Source organism: Peromyscus eremicus, chromosome 17, assembly GCF_949786415.1.
Source record: "Peromyscus eremicus chromosome 17, PerEre_H2_v1, whole genome shotgun sequence".
In the NCBI taxonomy this organism is placed as follows: Eukaryota; Metazoa; Chordata; class Mammalia; order Rodentia; family Cricetidae; genus Peromyscus; species Peromyscus eremicus.
Genome location: NC_081433.1, coordinates 31,699,623 through 31,721,696, shown reverse-complemented (window position 1 = coordinate 31,721,696; position 22,074 = coordinate 31,699,623). Strand labels below are relative to the sequence as shown.

Genomic DNA, 22,074 nt, shown 5'->3' with positions numbered 1-22,074 from the left:
AGGATCCTTCTACTCCCTACCTTCTTGCCAAATTCAAGTTCAAAATCAATGAAGTGTCCTAATAGAGACACTATGTGTCCTTGAGACAAGCCCCTTTCGTGTCCTGTGTTTGTTTGCAATGAGATCATGAAGCTATTGAATTTAGAAATTTCAGAAGGCCCTATAACGCCTTCAATTCATCAACTATTACTTGGAGATGGTGGTACATGATGCTAATGATAATTGCCATGACAACTAATAATGCCCTGCTCATGACTCTGTTACTGTACCACAGCAAAATATCTGGGTTTTGCTTCTCTCTCAGGGGAGATCTTTACATGGACTGTGCCCGATGCCACCCTCAGATGCCATGGGGGCACCGAGTAGGCACTGCTGAACAAAGGCAGGCTGTGCTTGCTCTGGGCATTTCAGATCGCTCTCATTGTTTGGCATTTCTCTTGATCCAGTTCATCTCACCACCACAGAGGTCTGCTTTTTTATTTTATGATTTTTAAAACTGAATTTGGATGACTGGTGTTATTTCTACAGAAAAGATGACAGTGACTCCTTATTTTACATATTTAACACAGCTTTTTAAGAACTCTAATTTTCTCAAATATAATTTTATATGCATGTATGTGTATGTACGTGTTGCGTGCATAGGCATATTTGTGTGTGAACCTATGCAACTAGGTGGAAGTGCACATTGCTCATATGTGAGCATGTTCATGTGGAGACAGGAAAACAACCTCTGGTGGCACCATCAGAAACTCTGTCCACCTCCTTGAAGACAAGGACTGTTGACCTGGAGTTCACCAATGAGGATAGAATGGCCACTGAGTGACCCCAGGGGCCTCCCTGTGTCTCCCTGCCCAGAGCTAGGATTACAGGCACCCAGCACCACCACAGCTGGCCTTCTACCATGGATTCTAGAGAACTCAGGTTCTCATAGTTGTGAGGCAGGTACAGTACTAATAGAGTGAGCTTTATAGCCCTGCATCCTATATTACAAACAGAAGTGTAAGGAGTTCAATTGCTTACCTTCTGCTAAGAGACCTGAAGAAATTCTACTTAATTACATGGCAAAATTCTGAGGAAAGAATATGAACAAGTGAAAATTTAAAAAAATCTTCTGATGTGTGACTCCCTCCTGTGTTCTGTGTTGTACAAGGGATGTTCTAGGTCACTCCGCATGCAGACATAAATACTATGCTCCTGAGGTACCCACACATCACAACCTACATGGTGTAGGCACCACCTCTAGACTGGAGATCACCATGAAGAGACCGAGGATATTCAGCCCAGAGTTTGGACATGAGCTCCCTGATTGGGGGATCCCAGTGTCTGAATAGGGTTTTGGTTACTTGGTGTTTGACCCTTTGTGATTCAGGAAATGTACAAAGACCCAGGTCTCAGCACCTGGGAGGCAGGTTGCTTGGTAGTTGTTTTGTATCTCTGGGGCTTACAACGCTGTTGCTTCAGAGAGGTAGTAGCAACCAATCACTGTCTACTCCATGAGCCACAGTGTGAGGTAGCATGAAGTGAAAAACATCAGCTAAGTGTTAGCACTAGACTTTTATTGATTACTGAGGTTTGAATCCTGAAATACTAAACATCTCGATGATTTTGTTCCTGGAAATTCTTAAACAAGCAATGCCTCAAGGGCCAAGTTCACACATGGAAAGACATGGGAATGTTTGGAAGGTTTGTTGTGACTTTTGGAATTATGAGCTTTTGCTAGCAGTGCTGACGTCACGGGACTATTCTTCCTCTTTTGAAGAGGGAACACTTGGTTCTTTACTCCTACGTGGTATTCCATACTTATTCCGAAGACAAATGAACACAAAGAATGGAAAAATAACAAGAATCGGAATAATGTATACCCAATTATTTTTCTTGGATTTCATTTGCTTTGGAGGTGCAGGTGGAGCTGGAGTTGGAGATGGAGGTGGAGGTGAAGTTGGAGGTGGAGTTGGAGGTGCAGGGCCACTGTCCACACTCCCCCCAAAGCCACGTGCCACGCAAAATGGTGGGTTCCAACCAGAGTTGCAGTGGCAGTGGTTTAAATTGTTACAGACCCCTTGCATATTGCATGTCTCTGGTGAACAATGATTTATCCAAATCGACTTATTGACACACTTCTTATTAATGCACACGTGCTCTGGACCACAGTCTGTGCCATCTTTCACGTGGCCAATGTCAGGTATTGTCATTCCAAAATGGTAGTCAGTCCCCCAACAGGTGACACCATTAAGATGTGTCCAGTGAACACTGGAATGGTCTTTCAAAGAAGGAAGAGCTTTTATGTTCTCACACTGCACTCTCCCACAGAGGATGTCTGAGTCCTTACATCTTAAGTATGTACCCCTGAATAGACCACAGTTGCCAAAACGGTCACCTTGGCTGTTGATTTCCCTGTAGCATCTCTGAGCTGCGCTCCTGGCTTCTTTGCCAAAGATCTGCTGACACTGTACATCTCGGTTATTACATCTCTTTTCATAGCAGTAGCCACCATCTTTACAGGAGCTCCCATCAAGCAAATACACATCCTTAGGGCACTCATGTGAAAGTCCATTGCACCATTCTGGAAGGTCACATTCATTGTCCTTTGCTCTGCACACTGTGCCAGATGGCATGATCTGGCAATCTTTGCAGCAAAGCCCAAAAGCACAGGCAGCTCCACCTTGGAGGGTACAGCCCCTTGTACAACATGGATCTGCTGTACATTTTTTCCAAGATCCACAATCACACTGCTCTCCATCATCAACCACACCATTCCCACAGGACTTTAATTTGTATGTGCCTATTGGCTTCTTTTCCTTGCGCATACAGTTGGCAGTAGTAGCATAGACTTTCCAAAAGTCAGCATAACTGCAGTTACTGAATTTGAGGGTGCCACTGTCTGTTGGAGCCATTAAGCATCGTTCCATTCCACAGGTACATGAACCCTCATCATGCAGCATACCCAAATTATGACCTATTTCATGTGCTGTAATTTGTCCAAAATGAAAAAGATTATCTCCGATCAGACGATCAACTCCACAATTATTCCATGGCATACAAACAGTTCCAATATGGGCTAAACCAAGATACTGTTGAAAATCATATAGCACAAAAAGATGTGCAATATCATTTTGAATACGATTATTAAGGCTGATACCGTTCCAAATACAAAAGTCTGTCAGGAGATCATGTATGTCATTCACTGTTATTTGATTTCCTTCATTCCACATCTCAACTCCAAGCAAAACTACCTCAACATCCAGTGTAAGGTAAATCTCATTTATTAATCCAACAATGATCAATATTTCCTGTAATACACGAGATTGATTGCCATTCAGATAATGAATTCGCTCATGGTCAACAACCAGTGCCAGCTCAAGAAAACTCTTGTGGGTCCACCAGCCCTCATACCCACTTTGCATCAGTGTGGGGTTATCATTCCCATGGAGCTTCATTTGCCATGCTAGCTCCTTTTCGGTCAATGCGCACCTCATGGGGAGTAATTGTGTCTCCTCACTGTGTATCTTGCGAACTAAATGTTCAAATGTGGAAGAAAGGTTCTTGGGCTTGATTTCATATACTGTCCCATTTATCTGTAATATTCCTTGAATGCCTCCAAAACAGGTGGTAAGAGCAACCATGGAGTCAGGGTCTCCATCCATATAGCCATGGTAGTAGCAATCCTTCTGGACAAAAGGCTGGTCCTTGTGTAGAGCACCTTGGTCAGTGTAAGTGAATACAGAGAGCTGTCTAGATATGAAAGCCTTTTTGACTTTCATGTAGATAAAATGTCTCTGACCCCCAAAGTGCAAGCTATAGGTCAGCCATCCCATAGCCCACATTGTTCTGTTGCCTGTGACCCGTAAGGGTATCACTACTTCTGGGAGGCTGGTGTGTTGAGCATGCTCAGTCAAGGGCCATGTGGAAAGAAGGATCAACATCTCCAACCAGAGGTGCAGATGAGTTATCCTCGTGTGCACCACAGCCTCACCCATAACCACCATGTCCCATGAGACATCAAAGGAGGAAATGCTTTGTCTTGGCTGCATGCAGTGCTGACTCTCAATGGTCTGTCTTCTGGCTGAGTTGATGCATTAGAGCAGCAAGACTAAATGACATAGGAAGAAGAAGGCAGACACAGGAGTAGCTTATTTATGGGCAGGCCAAGGTAGAAGAGAGAGCCAGGCATGAGATTAAATGGCTCAGGTATTGGTCTAAGGCACAACTCCACATAGTGCATTTGATTTGCTGTTTAATTTTGTTGAAGTACAGTCAAACTATGGGTGTAAGTAAGAATTATAATTTGTTCATGTTAATGCCTTCTATACCTACATAAAGAACTCTTATTTTTAACATATTGCTTCTTAAATATACCACTTCACATACCTACAATAAATATTTAAAGCAAAAGGTGTCATTAGACAGTGGTCATACATCATATTTTAATAAGGCAAAGTTGATATCTACGTATCAATTTAGAATACATACAAAGTGTTCTTTCAATTTCCAATAATGAGTTATTGAGTTAATTTACATTGGAGAAATTTGTAAATACTGCTTATATTACTTTTCAATTATCAGTTCATTACACACACACACACACACACACACACACACACACACACACACACATCTCTACACAGTAAATAATTACTTTTTCTATCTTAGTTCAAATCTGTGTACTTGAAAAATTTCAAAGCAACCCTATTCAAAAGCTGATGACCAGAGTTTCTAAGGCCTGGTGGTGGTAGCTATTGATACCTTTTTTCTAATTAGACCTGACAGTCCTGTCTCCTAGTATTCCAAATATGCTTGTGTTCATATGTCAGTGCTCCTGCCAGCTTTAGTCAGAAGAGCTCCTGTTTGTGTTGTGTTCCTAGAAACGTGGTATTTACATAGACAGCTTGGCAACTTGGCTGAAGTCTGAAGTCACTGAGAGATATATTTCAAACATATCTCACGCTTATTTAATAATTTATATATGTGTTCCACACTGTTTCTTAATTCAATTCTCAATTTTTTCACCAGACCAAGGAACCCAGCAGAAAGTAGACACTGTGTTTCCTTTTACAGGATGTTTTTATTATTGAATTTAAATCAAAATATGTTAAGCTGTAAAATCAAAAAGTTTTCACTGGCTTCGTTTTTAATCAATGCTGTAGCTTTTCACTAATTGTTTTCCTGAATCTTTGTTTTGTCACTAAATATATGCACCTGGGATCTTGTTTGAGGAAAAATCTTAATTGTATTTTTACAATCATAATAGTGCCTTAAGTACTTGAATGAAGTACGCAAGGACAAAAATTAGAGGCTTGCGAGACTAAAGCAATGAATGAGAACATAAATCGCTGTGAATCAAGCATGAGAACTGGGTTTGGATCCAAAGAACTCATGTTTACACTCTAGGATTGGTGGTTTGTGTCTATAACCCCAAGACTGGCAGATGAGGCTACAGAGGAGTGAACAGAAGCAGAGAGATCCTAGGGTCTTTCAGGACAGCCAGTCTAGCTACATTAATAATTTCTGTGTACAATGAGACATCCTGTCTTGAAATTAGATGAAGAAAAATGACTCAAACATTCAACATCTACCTGTGGCCGCACACATGTGTTCATATATTATATATATATATATATATATATATATATATATATATATATATATATATATATATATATTCACAAGAGAACACTTGTGTAACACACACTCACACATACACACACACACACACACACACACACACACACACACAGACAGATATCTTATTGCATGAAATGCCTAGAGGCCATACCAGAAAAGAAGAAGAGAAAAAAAACTTTTGAGGACAGAATTCCTTAGTTGTGAGTAACCTCTCAATACTCTGATTTGCTTTCCATGTCTTTGTGGTTTGGTTTTGTTACTTGGTCTGGTTTTGATCTCATGGTCTTTTAGCCTCAGCCTCTCACTCATGTGTGAGGATTACAGACATGTACCATCATATTGCTTTTCATACTATACTTGAAATACACTTGCCAATTTTTAATATTAGTCGTTGCTCTAATGGTAAAGGTTTATTTTTGTCATGATACTCTTGATAATTAGCCTAACCCATATAAATTTATCATAATTTATTCTTAAAATGTTGTTATGCAATCTTCTTAAAGGAAAACAAACTCAAAAGAGTGTGATCTGGATTGTCTCTGTACAATATTTGGCACATTGATTCAACAGGCCACAGATCCTGAGTGACTGTAACATCATCATTTATAAAGATACATAGTGCCATAATGTACAGAAACCTTAAGTTTGACTTTCAAAACTCTTTTGTCCATTTTCTGTCCATAGCTTCACCAAATTCATCCACCTCTGTACCATAGTTACTATCTAGTATATTCCTGATGCAATGTCTAGCTTAATGTCATTCAAAGCAAGAGTAGTCACACATTAAAAATGTTTAGAATGCCCAATCAAACAAATAGAGCAGAATAGGAGAAAAACTCAGTGATTCTTTTATCTGGAAAAGGTCTGAAACACTGGATGACAATCATGGTGTGTGTTTGGACTCATAGTCCAATTTTTTGTGTTTCTACTCTCTAGTGCTACTTACTGGCAGGTGAAGCCACAATGCTCATGATCTTTTCTAATGATAGCTTGCTTCATGTCTCATTTGAAACATAGATTATTTTTGAGACCTTCCATGACAAGGAGACTATTTGCCCCCACATTCCATATGGTTTAGTTCTAGATTGAACTGCTTAGTAACAAGAAACTCTCAGGCTGTAGAATCTGGCAACTGGCTAAGATTCTAATCTACTCCTTTACTATCTCAATCAGTTTCTTTGTATTGACTCCATCCTCATTATGAGTAACCAGATTTTCTAGTATGCTTCAATAACTGTTCAAAATGAACTAATCTCATTTCTTTATCACCGTCTGGATTTTCCCCATAAATCATATACTTATTAAACCTTCTGTAGATTTGCTTATGTTGCCAATAGATCCTCAGCTTATTTTCACCATCCAGGCAAAAACAAATAACTAGCTTCTTCATTATATGACATCATAGATCACATGGACTCAACAGACAGTTATATAATGATCCATCTGTAGACTACAGAATAAACAATCTTAGTATCCACAGAGCTTTCTCTAAAAGAAATCAAAGATTAGGACAGAAATGCAAGTCTTAACAAATGTATGGGAACTGACATAATTCTTTATGTTCTATCTGAACACAATGATGTAAAACCACAAATTGATTAGCACAAGCAACTATCAAACATGCATAAACTCTGGAAGATTAAATAATATAACCCACTGAATGATGAATGATTGGTCATTGATGATATCAAGGAATTTCTAAAAAAGAAAGTAAAACATAGCACATAAAAGCCTATGGGACACCATGAAATCAGTTATAAGAAGAAAGTATATAGGTCCAAGTGTTTACATTAAAAAATGAGAATAATCTCAAATAATGTGAAACTAAGGACCTTATATAGACAAGAACATGCAAAATCCTAAATTAGTAGTTGACAATAAATAATTCAGGGCAGAAATGAAAGAACAAAAACAAAAAATACAAAATTTTTGTGACACAAAAGTTTTGTTGGAAAGAAAAACAAGATCAATAAACTGTGAGCCACACTAACTAAAAGAGTGAGAAAATCCAGATTAATGAGATGAGAGATGAAAGAGAATTGTTATGACAGACATGAATGAAATTTAGAACACCATGAAGACACATGTCAGTATACCCATTCCAGCAAGCTGGACAATCTAAAAGGTATGGAAATGAATGACTTTCTAGAGGCCTAAGACCTACCAAAATAAACCAAGGTGACAATGCCCAAACTAGATATCTTATGCCACCAAGTAAAATCTCCAGTGCCAGGAATGAGTTACATCCTGTTGAGTTGTTTGCCAAAACATCACAAGCTATTGCCAAGGCTGTTGGTTGCTTGCCACAACCTGATGGTAAGGCCCATTGTTGAAGACAACACTTGTGTCATCAGGCATGGAGAAGTTGAGCTTGTTTTTCTTTCCAACAAACCTTTTGTGTCACAAAAATTTTGTATAAATTAAACTTTAATTTTGTAAATTATACAAAAACTTTAAATTATCCATTTACCTTTTGCCTCTGGACTTTTCTACATCTGTAAATCTTACTCTTACTCCATGGTTTGCTGTGTAGCTAGCTGGGTGGCTGGCCCCTGATGACCTCCTCCTTCTCTGGCTCCTTCTTTCTATCCTCTTCTTCTAGATTTCTCCTTCTACATTTTCTCTCTGCCTGCCAGCCCTGACTATCCTTTCTCCTGCCTTGCTATTGGCCATTAGGTTCTTTATTAGAACATCAGGTGTTTTAGACAGGCACAGTAACACAGCTTCACAGAGATAAATAAATGCAACATAACAAAAGTAACACACCTTAAAATAATATTCTACAACAGCTAAGGTGGGCATTTATAAGTAAAAATGAGCCTCTGTGTGTGATTTATTTGGGAGATGGGTGGTGGGCCCTCCAAAAAAGGAAAAGAACAACCAACAACAATATAATATATAAAAAAATTGAAATAACACTTTGCGTTTTAACTGACCATTATGGATTAAAGATGGATATTAACAATAGAAACAGTGGAAAGTTTACAACTCATGGAAGCTGAACAACTAACCACTGAATGAAAATTGAGTCAAGACAGAAATCATAAGAAAATTAAAAGTGTCTTAGAATTAAATGAAAATGAAAACACAGCATACTCAAACAAATGGGACACAATGAGAGCTGTTCTAAGAAGCAAGTTTATAGCACTAAGTGTCAACATAAAATGCTGAAGAAATTTCATCATAGTAACTTAGGTGACATGCTTGAAAGCTCTAGAAAAACAAGAAGAAATAATACACAAAAAGAGTAGATGTGAAAAAACAATCAAACTCAGGGCTAAAAATCAATGAAATTAAACCAACAGCAGCAACAAAAACAAAATACAAAGATTCAATGAAACAAAGACTTGACCTTTGAGAAAGTCAACAGGATTCAGAAATCTTTAGCCAAATTAACCAGAAGATGGACAGAGAAGAGCTGAATTAATAAAATTAGAGATGAAAAAGGAGCCGTTGCAACAAATACGAAAAAAATCCAGAGAATCACAAAGATATAACTTAAAAATCTGTCCTCCACCAAACTGGAAATAGATTAATTTCTTGATATATATGATCTACAAAAGTTAACAATTAGTAGACGCATAACCCCTTACTGAGACAGAAGCAGTAACTAAAAATCTCCCAGCATCACCCCCCCCACCCCCCAAAAGAAGGGCTGAATGAATTCAGCACAGTTCTACAAGACCACTGAAGAACCACTAATGTCAATACTCAATGAACTATTTCACAAATAATGAGTGGTATCTTCAGCAAAGGAGCCTTACCACCAAGATGTGGAGAATCCTGGATGGACTGTCAGTAGTAGGTTGTGAAATTTTGAGGGCTCTATGGAACCACCTTTGGCCAATGATTCAAAAAGGTGCAACCCATGAAAGTTTTTTTCTAACTAGAAAATGAGATAAAGTAAACTAAAAATTGAAATAAGTTACATAATTTCTTCAGAGTATGAAGAGTAGCAATATGATAGCTTTTATTTTCATTGCATGATCGAAGTATATTCGTCTGGCCCATCATAGATTGCAGGGATGTTCTATCAGTAGCATATAGTACACACAATAGCATTTCTCCCACCAGGACACTAAAAATTACTATGTGGGAAATTCCATTAAATGGTAAAGATAGTTTTCGAAACAATGGTTCTATTCTGTGTTAGTTGAAGTGGCTGAAGTTGAAGCGCTAGTCTCTTCTCCCTCGAGTGATGATTCAGTTGTCTCTTTGTCCTCAGGTGATGGTGTAGTATCCGAAAAAAGCCAAAGAAATAAAAGTGAAAGAAAAACCGCAAAAGAAATAGGAAATAACCAACTTAGTAAGTTATTTTTCTGTGATTTCTTCACCCTCTCCTTCTCCTTGTCCTTGTCCTTCTCCTTGTCTTTGTCCTTCTCCTTGTCCTTGTCCGTGTCCTTGTCCTTCTCTGTCTCATTAGTTTCGTTTCCAGGTGGACCACTGTCAATACTCCCTCCAGTTCCGTTTACCAGGCAGTGTGGTGGGTTCCAGCCAGGATTGCAATGGCAGTGATGTTTATTATTGCAGACTCCATTCTTGTTGCAGGTCTCTGGTGAACAATCACTTCTCCAAAGTGACTTACTGACGCACTTTCTGTTAATGCACACATGCTCTGGACCACAGCTTGTGCCATCTTTTATGTCCCCCAGGTCAGGGATGGTCATCCCAAAGTGGTAGTCAATGCTCCAGCAGCTGACTCCATTGAAATGAGTCCAAAGTGCAGTATAGTGGCTCATCCAAAAGGGAAGCTTTTTCACTTTGTTACACTGAACTCTTCCACAGAGGATATCTGAACTATTACATTTCACATATACATTGTCCATGATTCCACAGTTACCAAAACGATCACCATAAGTATTGAGTTCCTGGTAGCAACTATCAGATGCTTTCCTGGCATCCTTGCCAAAAACTCTCCGGCAGTGTTCGTCATGGCTGTTACATCTTTTTTCATAGCAGTAGCCACCATTAGTGCAAGAGCTCCCATCCTGCATAAAAACATCTTCAGGGCACTCATGTGAAGTTCCATTACACCATTCTGGAAGGTCACATTCATTCTCTGAAATTCTACACAGAGTGCCAGATGGCAGGATTTGGCATAGGTTGCTGCAGCATAGCCCAGTGGCACAGTCAGCTTCAGCCTTGAGAGTACAGCCAGGCAGACAACAGAGACTATATCTACACTCTTCAAGGGATCCACAATCACACTCCTCGCCTTGATCAATTACCCTGTTCCCACAGAACTTAAATGGGAAGATAGCTGAAGAGTTGGGCTTATTGTGCATACAGCTTGATTTGGCTGTGTTTTCCCACAACACAGCGTAACTACAGTTGCTGAATTTTCTGGATCCTTCCATTGTAGCAGACATCACACATGGTTCCATTCCACATGTACAAAATATCCCATCATGGGGCATGCCCAAATTATGACCTATCTCATGTGCCACGATATGTCCAAAGTTGAAGAAATTCTCTCCCAAAAGACTCTCAACACCACAACCAAATGTCTTATTACATATTGTTCCAACATAGGCTATGCCAAAATAGTTACTAAAATTATAATTCACAAGGAGATGTGCAATGTCATGTGGTATGTAAGAATCAAGGTTTTCTCTCTTCCACTTACAAAATGTTGGCAAGAGAGTATATATATCTTTCACTGGTATGGGGTTTTTATTATTCCAGATTTCCAGTCCTAGTAAATCCACGTTAATATCAGCTGGAAATAAGAAGAAATTTAGTCCACTCATAATCATGAATACATCTTGTATCACAAGAGAAGCATTACTTTTTCGATAAAGGAATTGTTTATGGTCTATAACCAATGCCATTTCAATATACAGTCTGTGAGTCCACCAATCCCCATAGACAATTTGTGTTACAGAAGAGTCATCATCCTCTTGAAGTCTCACTTGCCCTGCTCCGTCTTCATCTGGTAATCCACATCTCATGGAAGGTAACTGAGCTTTGTCATTGTCTATCTTGTAGACCAGATGTTCAAATGTGGAAGAAGCGCTCTTGGGTTTAATTTCATAAGCTGTATCATTTATCTGTAGTGTTCCTTGCAAGCCCCCAAAACAGGTGGTAAGAGCAACCATGGATTCTGGGTCCCCTTCCACAAAACCAAGGTAGTAACAGTCATTCTGGACAAAAGGTCGGTCCTCAAAGAGGACTCCTTGGTCACTGTAGGTGAAGACAGAGAGATGTCTGGATACCAAAAAATTCTTGGGCTTCATGGAGATAATGTGTCTCTGGCCTCCAAAGTGCAGGCTATAGGACTTCCAGCCTGCAAGACTCATGTGTCTACTAGAGACAGCTACCCTCAAGGGTATCACTACTTCTGGAAGGCTTTTGAATTCAGCACACCAGCTCAGGGGCCATACAGAAGGAAAGAACAACACCTTCCACCATAGCTGCAAGAGACTGATCCTCACCTGTACTAGAGCCTCACTCATAGCCACCTTGTCCTACTAGAGAGAGCAAAGGAGAATGGGATGTGGTTCTGCTGCCTTGGTATTTCCTTTGCTTTGATCTCATGCAGCACTGACCTTTAATGGTCTGTCTTCTGGAAGACTGGATCCATCAGAGCAGGAGGACCTTAAGAAACAGGGGGGGGGGAAAGCAGAGATGAAAAGGGGCTTCAAAGTCCTTGAACTCCTGGCTGGACAGCCCATCTCTCTAGCCCCTTGGCCCTGGGGACACATACTGTGTCCCTCCCCAACCCATCACAGCCCCAGAGACTGGGAAACAGCATCCTCCCCTGCCCCCTCACCAACCATCCCATGTGGCACCAGTGACCGCTAGAGCCATAGGTCCCAAGTGCACCAGCTGGAGGAAGAGGGACTCCCAGAGGCACAGGCTCCACTTGTATGGATTGGAGGAAGAAATGGGCAGGTGGCAGTATAAGAATGCATTCAACAACACAAAGAGCAATATGGCACCATCAGAAATGAATGGTTCTACAACAGCAAGACCTGAGCATCCCAAGAAAGATGAATCAGAAGAAAACAACCATAAAATAACTTTATGAAGATGATAGAGGACCTTAATGAGGAAATGAAAAATTCCCTTAAAGAAATGGAGAAAAAGCTGGGCAGTAGTGGCACATGCCTTTAATCCCAGCACTCAGGAGGCAGAGGCAGACAGACCTCTGTGAGTTTGAGGCCAGCCTGGTCTTTGAAGCAAGCTCCAGGACAGTAAAAAAACTATACAGAGAAACCCTGTCTCGAAAAACCAAAAAAAAAAAAAAAAAAAAAGAAAAGAAAAAGAAATGGAGGAAAAGACAAACAAAAAATTGGAAGAAATCAATAAATCCCTTAAAGAAAGCCAAGGAAGTGAAGAAAAAAAACAACTAAACAGGCGAAGAAAACACCACTTCAACACTTGAAAATTGAAATAGAGGCAGTAAAGAAAACACAAACAAGGGAATTCTGGAAATGGAAAATCTGAGTAAACAAACAGGAACTACAGATGCAAGCATAACCAACAGAATACAAGAGATGGAAGAGAGAATCTCAGGCATTGGGGATACACGATAGAAGAAATAGACTCATCAGTCAAAGGAAATATTAAATACAGTAAATTTTTAATACAAGACATCCAGGAAATCTGGGATAAAATGAAAAGACCACACCTAAGAATAATAGGGATAGAAGAAGGAAAAGAATTCCAACTTAAAGCCACAGAAATTATATTCCACAAAATCATAGAAGAAAACATTGCCAACCTAAATAAGGAAATGTTATGAAGATACAAGAAGCTTACAGAACACCAAAGGACTGGACCAAAAAAAAGTTCTCTTGCCACATAATAATCAAAACACTAAACATACATAATAAAGAAAGAATATTAAGAGCATCAAAAGAAAAAGGCCAAGTAACATGTAAAGGCAGACCTATTAGAATTACCCCTAACTTCTCAATGGAAACTCTGAAAGCTGGAAGGTCTTGGACAGACGTTCTGCAGACACTAAAAGACTATGGATGCCAGCCCAGACTAATATATTCAGCAAAACTCTCAATCACAAAAGACAGAGAAAATGAGATATTCTATATCAAAGATAGATTTAAACAAAATCTATCCACAAATCCAGCCCTACAGAAAGTACTAGAAGGAAAACTCCAACCAAAGGAAGTTAGCTTCACCCAGGAAAACACAGGCAATAGATAACTTCACACCAGCAAATCCCAAAGAAGAGAAATACACACATACACACACACACACACACACACACACACACACACGCACACACACAACCACTACCACCAAAAAACCCTCAAAATAACAAGAATTAATAATCACTGGTTATTAGTATCCTGTACAATAAAGGAACTTCCAGAAACATCACCATCCCTGACTTCAAGCTCTTCTATAGAGCTATAGTAATAAAAACACTTGGTATTGGCATAAAAACCAACATGTGGATCAATGGAATCAAATTGATAAATCTGACATTAATCCATACATCTATGAACACCTGATTTTTGACAAAGAAGCTGAAACTGTACAATGAAAAAAAGAAAACATCTTCAATAAATGATGCTGGCATAACTGGATGTGGACATGTAGAAAAATGCAAATAGCTCCCATGTCTATCACCATGCACAAAACTCAAGTCTTTTCTGTCAGGTTCAGTGCATATGGATTTATGTTGAAGTCTTTGATCCACTTGAACTTGAGTTTTGTGTAGGGTGATAAATATGGATCTATTTGTAATTTTCTACCACCACCATTTGTTGAAGATGCTGTCTTTTTTCCTATGTGTATTTCTGGGTTCTTTATCAAAAATCAGGTATCCATAGGTATTTGGATTTATGTCTGGGTCTTCCATTCAATTCCATTGTTCAATGTGTCTGTTTTTTATGTTAATATTTTGCTGTTTTTATTACTATAGCTCTATCCTACAGCTTGAAATCAGGAATGGGGAGGCCTCCAGCAGTTTTTATCCATCAGGACTGTTTTAGCTATCCTGGGTTTTTGTTGTCATCATGGTTGTTTATCCATATGAAGCTGAGAATTCTTCTGTCAAGATCTGTAAGAATTACGTTGGCAGCTCCCTGCTCCACCCCACCCCCAGGTCCCCAGACCTGGGGCAGGAAGAATTTCACCCATGAGCCTCTGGCACCAGGCCATCATTACCATTATGGTGAATGAGTACAGGGTGGCCAAATGGGAGGCAGAGAAAGAGACACAATTCATGTGCTGGGGAGAGAGGCAGATCTGAAGAGGCAAGGGTGGTGAGTAACAGGCTGAAGTAAAAGCTCTCTTTTTCACCCAGGACCATAGCAATGTCTGGGGCTTGGCTGCTGCCAAGGGCCATGACTTGGTTCATGGCTCTGATGCAGTTACGGGATTTTGTATTGATGTCTATGGCTCCTGTTACCACCAAGGGCCCTATGGAAACCTGGAGTCTGAACCACTCACTACCTGTGACCTAGTTGATGTCTAAGGGGTGTACCCCCACAAAGGCACGATGATCCAGGATTCCTATGCTGCCACTCAGGGCCATACAGCCCAGACTGCTGCCAGGGGCCATGTCTGGGTCCATGCCCTGCTGTGGCTGGGCTCTGAGTTGATGTACATGGATCCTGTTGCCACTGAGGGCCATGAAGAGGCCCGTGGTCTGGTTGGTTTTAGCAGGTCAAGATGCTGCCAGGGCTATGCATACCTGCTGCCACCCAGGGCCATGGTTATGTCTGGTCCCTAACTGTGGCCATGGTCCATATCTGGGTCCATGGCCCTACTGAAGTGAGGGTCTGTGTCAATGTCTGTGACTCCTGTTGCCATCAAAGGCTGAGTAGGTACCCAGAGTCTAGACTTCCACCTGGAGAAATGTTGGTATTTGGGGGTCACACCACCACTTGGGTCATGCTGATCTGGGCAATCGGTAATGGTAACTAAGGCCATGATGACATCTGTGTGCAGGCTGTTGCCAAGGACCATGTCTGGGTCCTACAGCAGTCTAAGTCTGTGATGATGTCTGTGGCCGATGTTACCACCAAAGACCACATTGATGCCCAGAATCTGGGCCTCCATCTGTGGCCTTCTTGGTACCAGAGGGCTCTGCTGCTGCCTGGCTCATACAGACCTGAGTAACATGCACTGCCACCTGAAGCTGGGTGGTGGTGTACAGGCCTGGGCTGTAGCCAAGGCCATGTCTGGGTCCATGGCCCTACTGCATGCAAACAGGACCTGCACTGATGTCTGAGGCTCCTGTTGCCATCAATGGCAGTGAAGTTGCCCAGGATCTGAACCCCACACCTGGGACTATGCGGGGGTTCGAGGGCCCTGCTATTGCGTCCATGCTGATCTAAGTGACCTGCACTGCCAACTGGGACCATGGTGTCATTTGAGCCTTAGGAGCTGCCAAGAACCATGTCTAGGTCCACAGTCCAATTACAGCTGGGGTCTATATTGATGTCCATGGCTCATAGCGCCACTAAGGGTCTTGCAGACCTCAGGGCCTGACCCACCATCTAGGGCCAGGTTAGTGTCTGAAGATCTGAATAACCTGGGCTCCCACCCAGGCATGGTCTGTGTTAATGTCTGTGGCTCCTGTTACCATTGAAAGCAGTGAGGCTAGGGTTGCACAAAGTTGTCCCTGCCCCTCACTGATGCAGCACTAGTGATAACTGGCCCTGCCCCTCACCAATTGTACCACTCTGGAGAGCAGGCCCTGCACCTCTCCAGGGCAGAACAGTAGAGCTGTCCCTGTGGATGGGATGCAAGTGAGCCAGCCCTGAAGGTGCAAGAGTGGAAAAGCTAGCCCCACGATCTGTCACGCTGTGGTGTGGCTGAGGGAGATATCCCTCTTGCCCCTAGCCACCTATTGCCGGTGGGAAAAGCTGGTCCCGGGGTTACAAGAGTGAAAGAGCTGATCCTGTGCCTCACCAGCTACAGCACATGGGAGAGTGGACCCTGCTCTTAGCCCAGGCAGTATAGTAGAGCTGACCCCATTGACAGGTGCTGTGGATGTGAGAGATCTGGCCCCACCCTTTGTCTGCCATGTGGTAGAGTGGTTGAGAGAGAGAGAGAGAGAGAGAGAGAGAGAGAGAGAGAGAGAGAGAAATGATGTCTCTCCTCTCCCACCCCTCATTGCCTGTGATGGATGGGAGAGCTGGCCCTGAGGTTATGAGAGTGAGAGAATGGTACTGCACCCCACCTGCAGCAGTACTCAGGAAAGCAGGCCCTGCACCTCACCTGGGAAGCACAATAAAGCTGATTGTTAGCAGGGGCACAGGTGAGCTGCAGGGTATGGGATGGGGTAGCATGAGAGCAGGAGGAATGACCTCACCCCTGCCATATGGCGGTATAGGTGAGGGGAAAAAATGCCCTCCCTCCCCTTGCCCCTTGCCACCTGTGGTAGGTGAGAGAGCTGTCCCCAAGGCCACAAAAGTGAGAGAACTGGCCCTGCCCCTCACCGGCTGCAGCACATGGTAGAGCAGACACATGGCACCTCCCCTGTGCAGCACACTAGAACTGACGCTGTTGGTGGAGGCACAGTTGAGTTGTGCCTGTTGGCATAAGAGCAGGAGAGCTGTTCCTGCCTCTCTTCTCATATGCCATGGGATGGCAAGAGTAAGGGAAACAAGCCCCTACCCCCTTGCCACTTGGGAGAGGTGGGAGAACTAACCTCAGGGAAATAAGAATGGAATTGCTATCCCTGTCCCTCACCAAGTACAGCAATCCAGACAGCAGGCCCTGCACCTCACCTGGGCAAAACAGTAGAGCTGGCCCTGGTGGTGCCAATGCATGTGAGCTGGATCCAAAGGTGTGAGAACAGGATTACACTGGCTGATTTTTTTTTTTATATTGCACCACCCCTGCATCGCTGGGATGGAGCACACTTCTTGATCATGGTGGATGATCTTTTTTTGATGTGTTCTTGGATTTAGTTTGAAAGTATTTTATTGAGTATTTTTGCATCTATGTTCATAAGAGAAATTGGTCCGTAATTCTCTTTCTTTGTTGACTCTTTATGTGCTTTTGGTATCTGGGTGACTGTGACCTTATAAAATGAATTTGGTAGTGTTCCTTTTGTTTCTATTTTGTGGAATAATTTAAGGTATGTTGGTTTTATACGTTTTTTTTTTTCCAACTGTCAGTATTTTCTTTGCTTTATTTAAGGGATTTATTCATTTGCTGTGACTGTTTGATTGATATTTCCTGGATTTCTTTAAGGGATTTATTTCCTATTTAAGGGCCTCTGTCATCTCATACAGTTCTTTTTCTTGTGCTTAAGCTATGTTGGAATATTCAGTGCCTATTGTGGTAGGACAGCTGGGCTTTAGTGGAGACATATTGCCCTGACTGTTATTGTATTCTTGTGCTGGCATCTAGGCAGTTGGATTTGGTATGCTTATAGGTCTAGGTGCTGATTTCTGGGTTTGTCTTGATTAGAAGGGTATTTTGTTCCTTAGTTTCTGTTTCCTCTCTGGATTTTTGAAGTATGATGCCTGTGTGTTGCCTGTTTTACTGGGCTGCTCAGCCAGTTTGTACACAGGGAATGCTTCTTGGTGATGGAAACCAGTATAAAGTAACAAGTCAGGGGAGGGAGGTTAAGAGATGATGGCCTGTTGGAGCCACAGGAGATGGGGTGGGGAAGGCTGCCACTGGTGATCTGTTGCAGCACTAGGGACGAGACTGAGGGTTCCAAAAGGAGTCCACTTTCAAGTTCCCTTGTCACAAAGAATGAAAAATAACCAAACTGAACTAACTGTGAGTTTCCTTAACTGGAGATGAAAAACACTGGAAGAAGTCAACGTATTTTCAGAAAGAAAAAGAAAACTAAGGAACCTCAGAAAGAATAAAAAGATTCAGGAAGGCAATTTGGTCGTGTGGATCAAAAAACAAATTCCTGGATTAAAAGTTAAGAATTGCTAAGGATCAATCATCAAATAAATTTATCTGATAAAATTTTAAATATCTGTACCTATCTCATATAAAAATACCCATCTCAAATAAAAATATTGAAAAATTTGCCTCAACAATACTAATAATGGAAATCCTGTAACAGCAGAGTGCCTGGCTTCCAATAACAACGGGTTGTTCATTTATCATGAAAACACGTTGGTAATTTACATAAAATGTAGCTAGTAAGGTATACACTTGGGAAATATAAATGGATGATATGAGCCTTAATGGTCAGAGTAGGTGACTGAAACAATAATCTTGACAATAATGGGGTGCACTGTGTGCCCATTTGTGGGAGAAAGGTGTATTCAAGCTTCTATCATTATGCATTGAGAAAAGCACATACAAATTGCCCGTTTTTATTAACAACTGAAAGCACCCACAGGGTTTATGGGATATTAGACTGATGAAGAATTGTTAGTCTGAATGGGATATTACAGTGATGAGATGAATTGTTAGTCTGATAGGTTGCCCTCTACAAACTGACGGCAAGTGCTCACTGCTGAAGACATCAACACTGCTGAAGACACAACTCATTGAACATGGAGAAGTTGAGCTAGTGCCTGCATAGAACCTTCACCTCCATGTTCTAGTGTCTGTGGCGTGGAAGGGTACTCGTCAGGCTACCAAAATAGAAAAGTAAACACCAATTCAACCACAAAATCTTTGATCTATAATCTGTTCTGCCTGCAAAATATTCTAGGGCAACGGTGGTACAAATCTTGTGGGAGTAACCAACTGATGTCGGAGGACAACTTGTAGGAGTTGATTCTCTCCTTCCACTATGTGGGTCCACTAATCTGTTCACTTTTCTTCAAGCTTCCATTGTGTTTAGCAAGTATGTGAGCAACCCCCACAGCACCTACAGTTTAATTGTATCCTTGCAACTCATCCTCAAAGATCATTAGAAATAGACTTATATTCATGCTGTGCATTATGGTCTCATCTTCTACTATACTACCCACATTTTGCATTTAATTAAAACTTTCTCTTCTATTCAGGGAGGTATACAATAACAATCTTTCATTATTCCTGCTGTTCACATACAAACTCTAGACTCCAACAGTTCAACAACCACTGATTAAATCACTCCACCCATGTAGTTTCATTTGTTTTCCAGCTTTTGACACTCTTTTTATATATGCTGACTATCTTTCTGGGAATATGGGTCACAGAATCCATTGAGAGGGTTGGGTAAGAGATGGAAACACACAATTCAAGTAAGATAGCCAGGTTCTCCTCAGCCCACAGCTTAAAGTCATGATGGAAGATTTTTTTTCCCTAAATAGCCTTATATTAATAACTTCTGATTTGTTGTCTGCAGTATTTCTTAATTTTCTAATTTTGTACATTTTCTCAACAATGTGAAGGACCTTTGTTTGAAAATTATCATTGTTTTTTAAATTGTTATTATTAAACTTACATCCTAGTGTTTAAAATAGAAAAACCAATAAAATGTTTCATTTAATTCTTCTTAAGCTCATAGTAGGATATTTTCTGTGTCTTTGGTTTGTCCTTGCACATCAGTGACAGGAGATTTGTTTTAGAAAGAACTTAAAAAGTAATGGGTGTCTTCAGTGCTTGGGGAAAATAACCAGGTAGAATAAAGAGAAGGCTTCCATTATGAAATGTCCAGAACCCCATATAAGAAAGCAAAATCAGTAAAAGGAATCTCTGAGGATAATGTGTAGAAAGTATAAGTAAAATTCTGACATGCTGATTCTCTGTTTATGTCTATCTTGATATATATATATATATATATATATATATATATATATATGATCCACATTCCCAGAAAAATAGTCAGCATCTATAATAAGAGCATCAAAAGCTGCTAGAAAACAAATGAAGCTACATGGGTGGAGTGATTTCATCATTGGTTATTGAACTGTCGGAGTCTAGAGTTTGTATGTGAACAGCAGGAATAATGATGGGAACTTGCAAAAGGGTCAAGCTGAAAGATTGTTATTGTATACCTCCCTAAATAGAAGAGTAAGTTTTAATTAAATGCAAAATGTGGGTAGTATAGTAGAAGATGAGAACATAATGCAGAGCATGAATATAAGTCTATAGCCATATATATCAAGTGTATGTGTATATTTGGTTATGATCATAGAGTTTATATATTTTGTGATAGAAAGGATGATGATTTACCAATAACATTGTAAATAAACAATATTATTTAACCCATACAGAACTATCAGAATTCATTACCAAGACCTCATCTTACAAGCAGGTCACTGGCAAACAAACTTGAAAGTTGAGCCAGTTTTTTCACATCTTACATTATTTTAAATGATGACTAAAGAGGGCACAGGTCCTAAAGGATTGTAACATTTTCATCTGAGAGAATACGCAGATGTGGCCCAATGGGTACAAGTGTTTGCAGCCAAGCCTGACAACCTGCATTTGATCCTGGAAATCTATAGTAGAGAGAACCAATTCTTGCAAGTTGTTCTCTGATTTCCACATACACCACCACCCCACTCAGCCACCCCTCCACATGATAAACAGTGATGATGATGATGCCCACACATTTAAAAGAGCCTGTAGTACCATATTAGTACGGAACTTTAAACACTGTCTCTAGCATCTCCTAATCCCAGTTTCATCCAACTCATCAGTCCATGTATCTTAATCAGGAACTAGCTCTCGCCATTGTTTACAGTCTAATTCAATATTTTATAAACTATGAATAACAATACATTACAAAGTTTATCCTGTCCAAATAAAGAGAGGGGGATAAGAAATAGTAGGAGTTACTAGTCCTCCCCAGATCTGAACAACTGAAAAGGAATCAAGGTGTACGTAGGTATGTTCATGAACTTCTGTCCCTTAGACCTAACCTCTTGAGTGACTTACCAGGAGATGTAGTAATGATTTCTTGGTGTGATCCTATTAATGACTCATTTGTAAGAACTACATTATAAGCAAGGATTTCTACTTGAGAACTCACATGACAAAGAGAACAGAAATTCTTTCTTCCTTTGTCTCTCATTGGATTAAGTTCTAGGTCCAATTGCTTAGCAACAAGAGCCTTTTAGACTATAGGACCAGAGAGTTGGCCTCTTCCCACTGTGTCTCCACCATCTCAACCAAACCTTATCACTACTTAGTCCTCAGTGGGAGTAAATCTGGCTTCCTTCCCCACATTTATTGTGCTCTAGTAGTTTTCCAATATGACCAGATCTTTCTGTTCTCTCAATGTGTATGTCCCTCACACACAGCACGGACATATTACCTTCTGAAACCTTTCTCATACTGCCACCCCTGTTCCAGGTTATTTCCTCAACATTTAGCCATATCATAGAGTACTTGAAGCACTTAAAGTTCCAGAGAAAAATCCAAAACCCATCTTAAATTTTTTTCTAAGTAATCCAGTCATTAATAACCCTCTGTACCTTTCTTCAAGTCAATGAATGATTGAGACATTTACATCTGCACTTAAATATGCCTTATCTATTGTGCTAAGTTTTAACCTATCAAAATAGGCCCCCCCCAAAAAGAATATAGAAGAAGAGGAATGATCAATAAAAATAT

The 22,074-nt window shown here is 40.7% G+C and overlaps 2 protein-coding genes across 6 annotated transcripts; both read right to left on the bottom strand.

Annotated features, from left to right (window-relative positions):
- Positions 1-1,535: 1,535 nt before the first annotated feature.
- On the bottom strand, positions 1,536-21,510 carry LOC131894213 (disintegrin and metalloproteinase domain-containing protein 25-like). 4 transcript variants are annotated; one of them, XM_059244443.1, is made up of 3 exons: positions 21,397-21,454; positions 12,171-12,219; positions 1,536-4,090 (listed from the first exon to the last, which is right to left on the bottom strand). In XM_059244443.1, exon 3 carries the CDS (start codon positions 4,029-4,031, stop codon positions 1,740-1,742), a length of 2,292 nt encoding a protein of 763 aa, XP_059100426.1. In that variant the 5' UTR covers positions 4,032-4,090; positions 12,171-12,219; positions 21,397-21,454; the 3' UTR covers positions 1,536-1,739. The 4 variants fall into 4 exon arrangements, with proteins under 4 accessions (XP_059100426.1, XP_059100427.1, XP_059100424.1 ...); XM_059244444.1 differs by lacking the exon at positions 12,171-12,219 and having other exon boundaries at positions 21,397-21,510; XM_059244441.1 differs by lacking the exons at positions 12,171-12,219; positions 21,397-21,454 and adding an exon at positions 12,057-12,155.
- LOC131894212 (disintegrin and metalloproteinase domain-containing protein 24-like) lies at positions 9,571-21,458 on the bottom strand. Of its 2 annotated transcripts, XM_059244440.1 has the most exons (3): positions 21,397-21,458; positions 12,171-12,219; positions 9,571-11,805 (listed from the first exon to the last, which is right to left on the bottom strand). In XM_059244440.1, exon 3 carries the CDS (start codon positions 11,718-11,720, stop codon positions 9,762-9,764), a length of 1,959 nt encoding a protein of 652 aa, XP_059100423.1. In that variant the 5' UTR covers positions 11,721-11,805; positions 12,171-12,219; positions 21,397-21,458; the 3' UTR covers positions 9,571-9,761. The 2 variants fall into 2 exon arrangements, with proteins under 2 accessions (XP_059100423.1, XP_059100422.1); XM_059244439.1 differs by lacking the exons at positions 12,171-12,219; positions 21,397-21,458 and having other exon boundaries at positions 9,571-12,077.
- Positions 21,511-22,074: the final 564 nt, after the last annotated feature.

What these genes read in the sequence shown, in the direction of transcription:
- LOC131894213 (XM_059244444.1), bottom strand. Translation starts at nt 4,031, where the DNA reads ATGCAGCCAAGACAAAGCATTTCCTCCTTTGATGTCTCATGGGACATG.
- LOC131894212 (XM_059244439.1), bottom strand. Translation starts at nt 12,077, where the DNA reads ATGAGTGAGGCTCTAGTACAGGTGAGGATCAGTCTCTTGCAGCTATGG.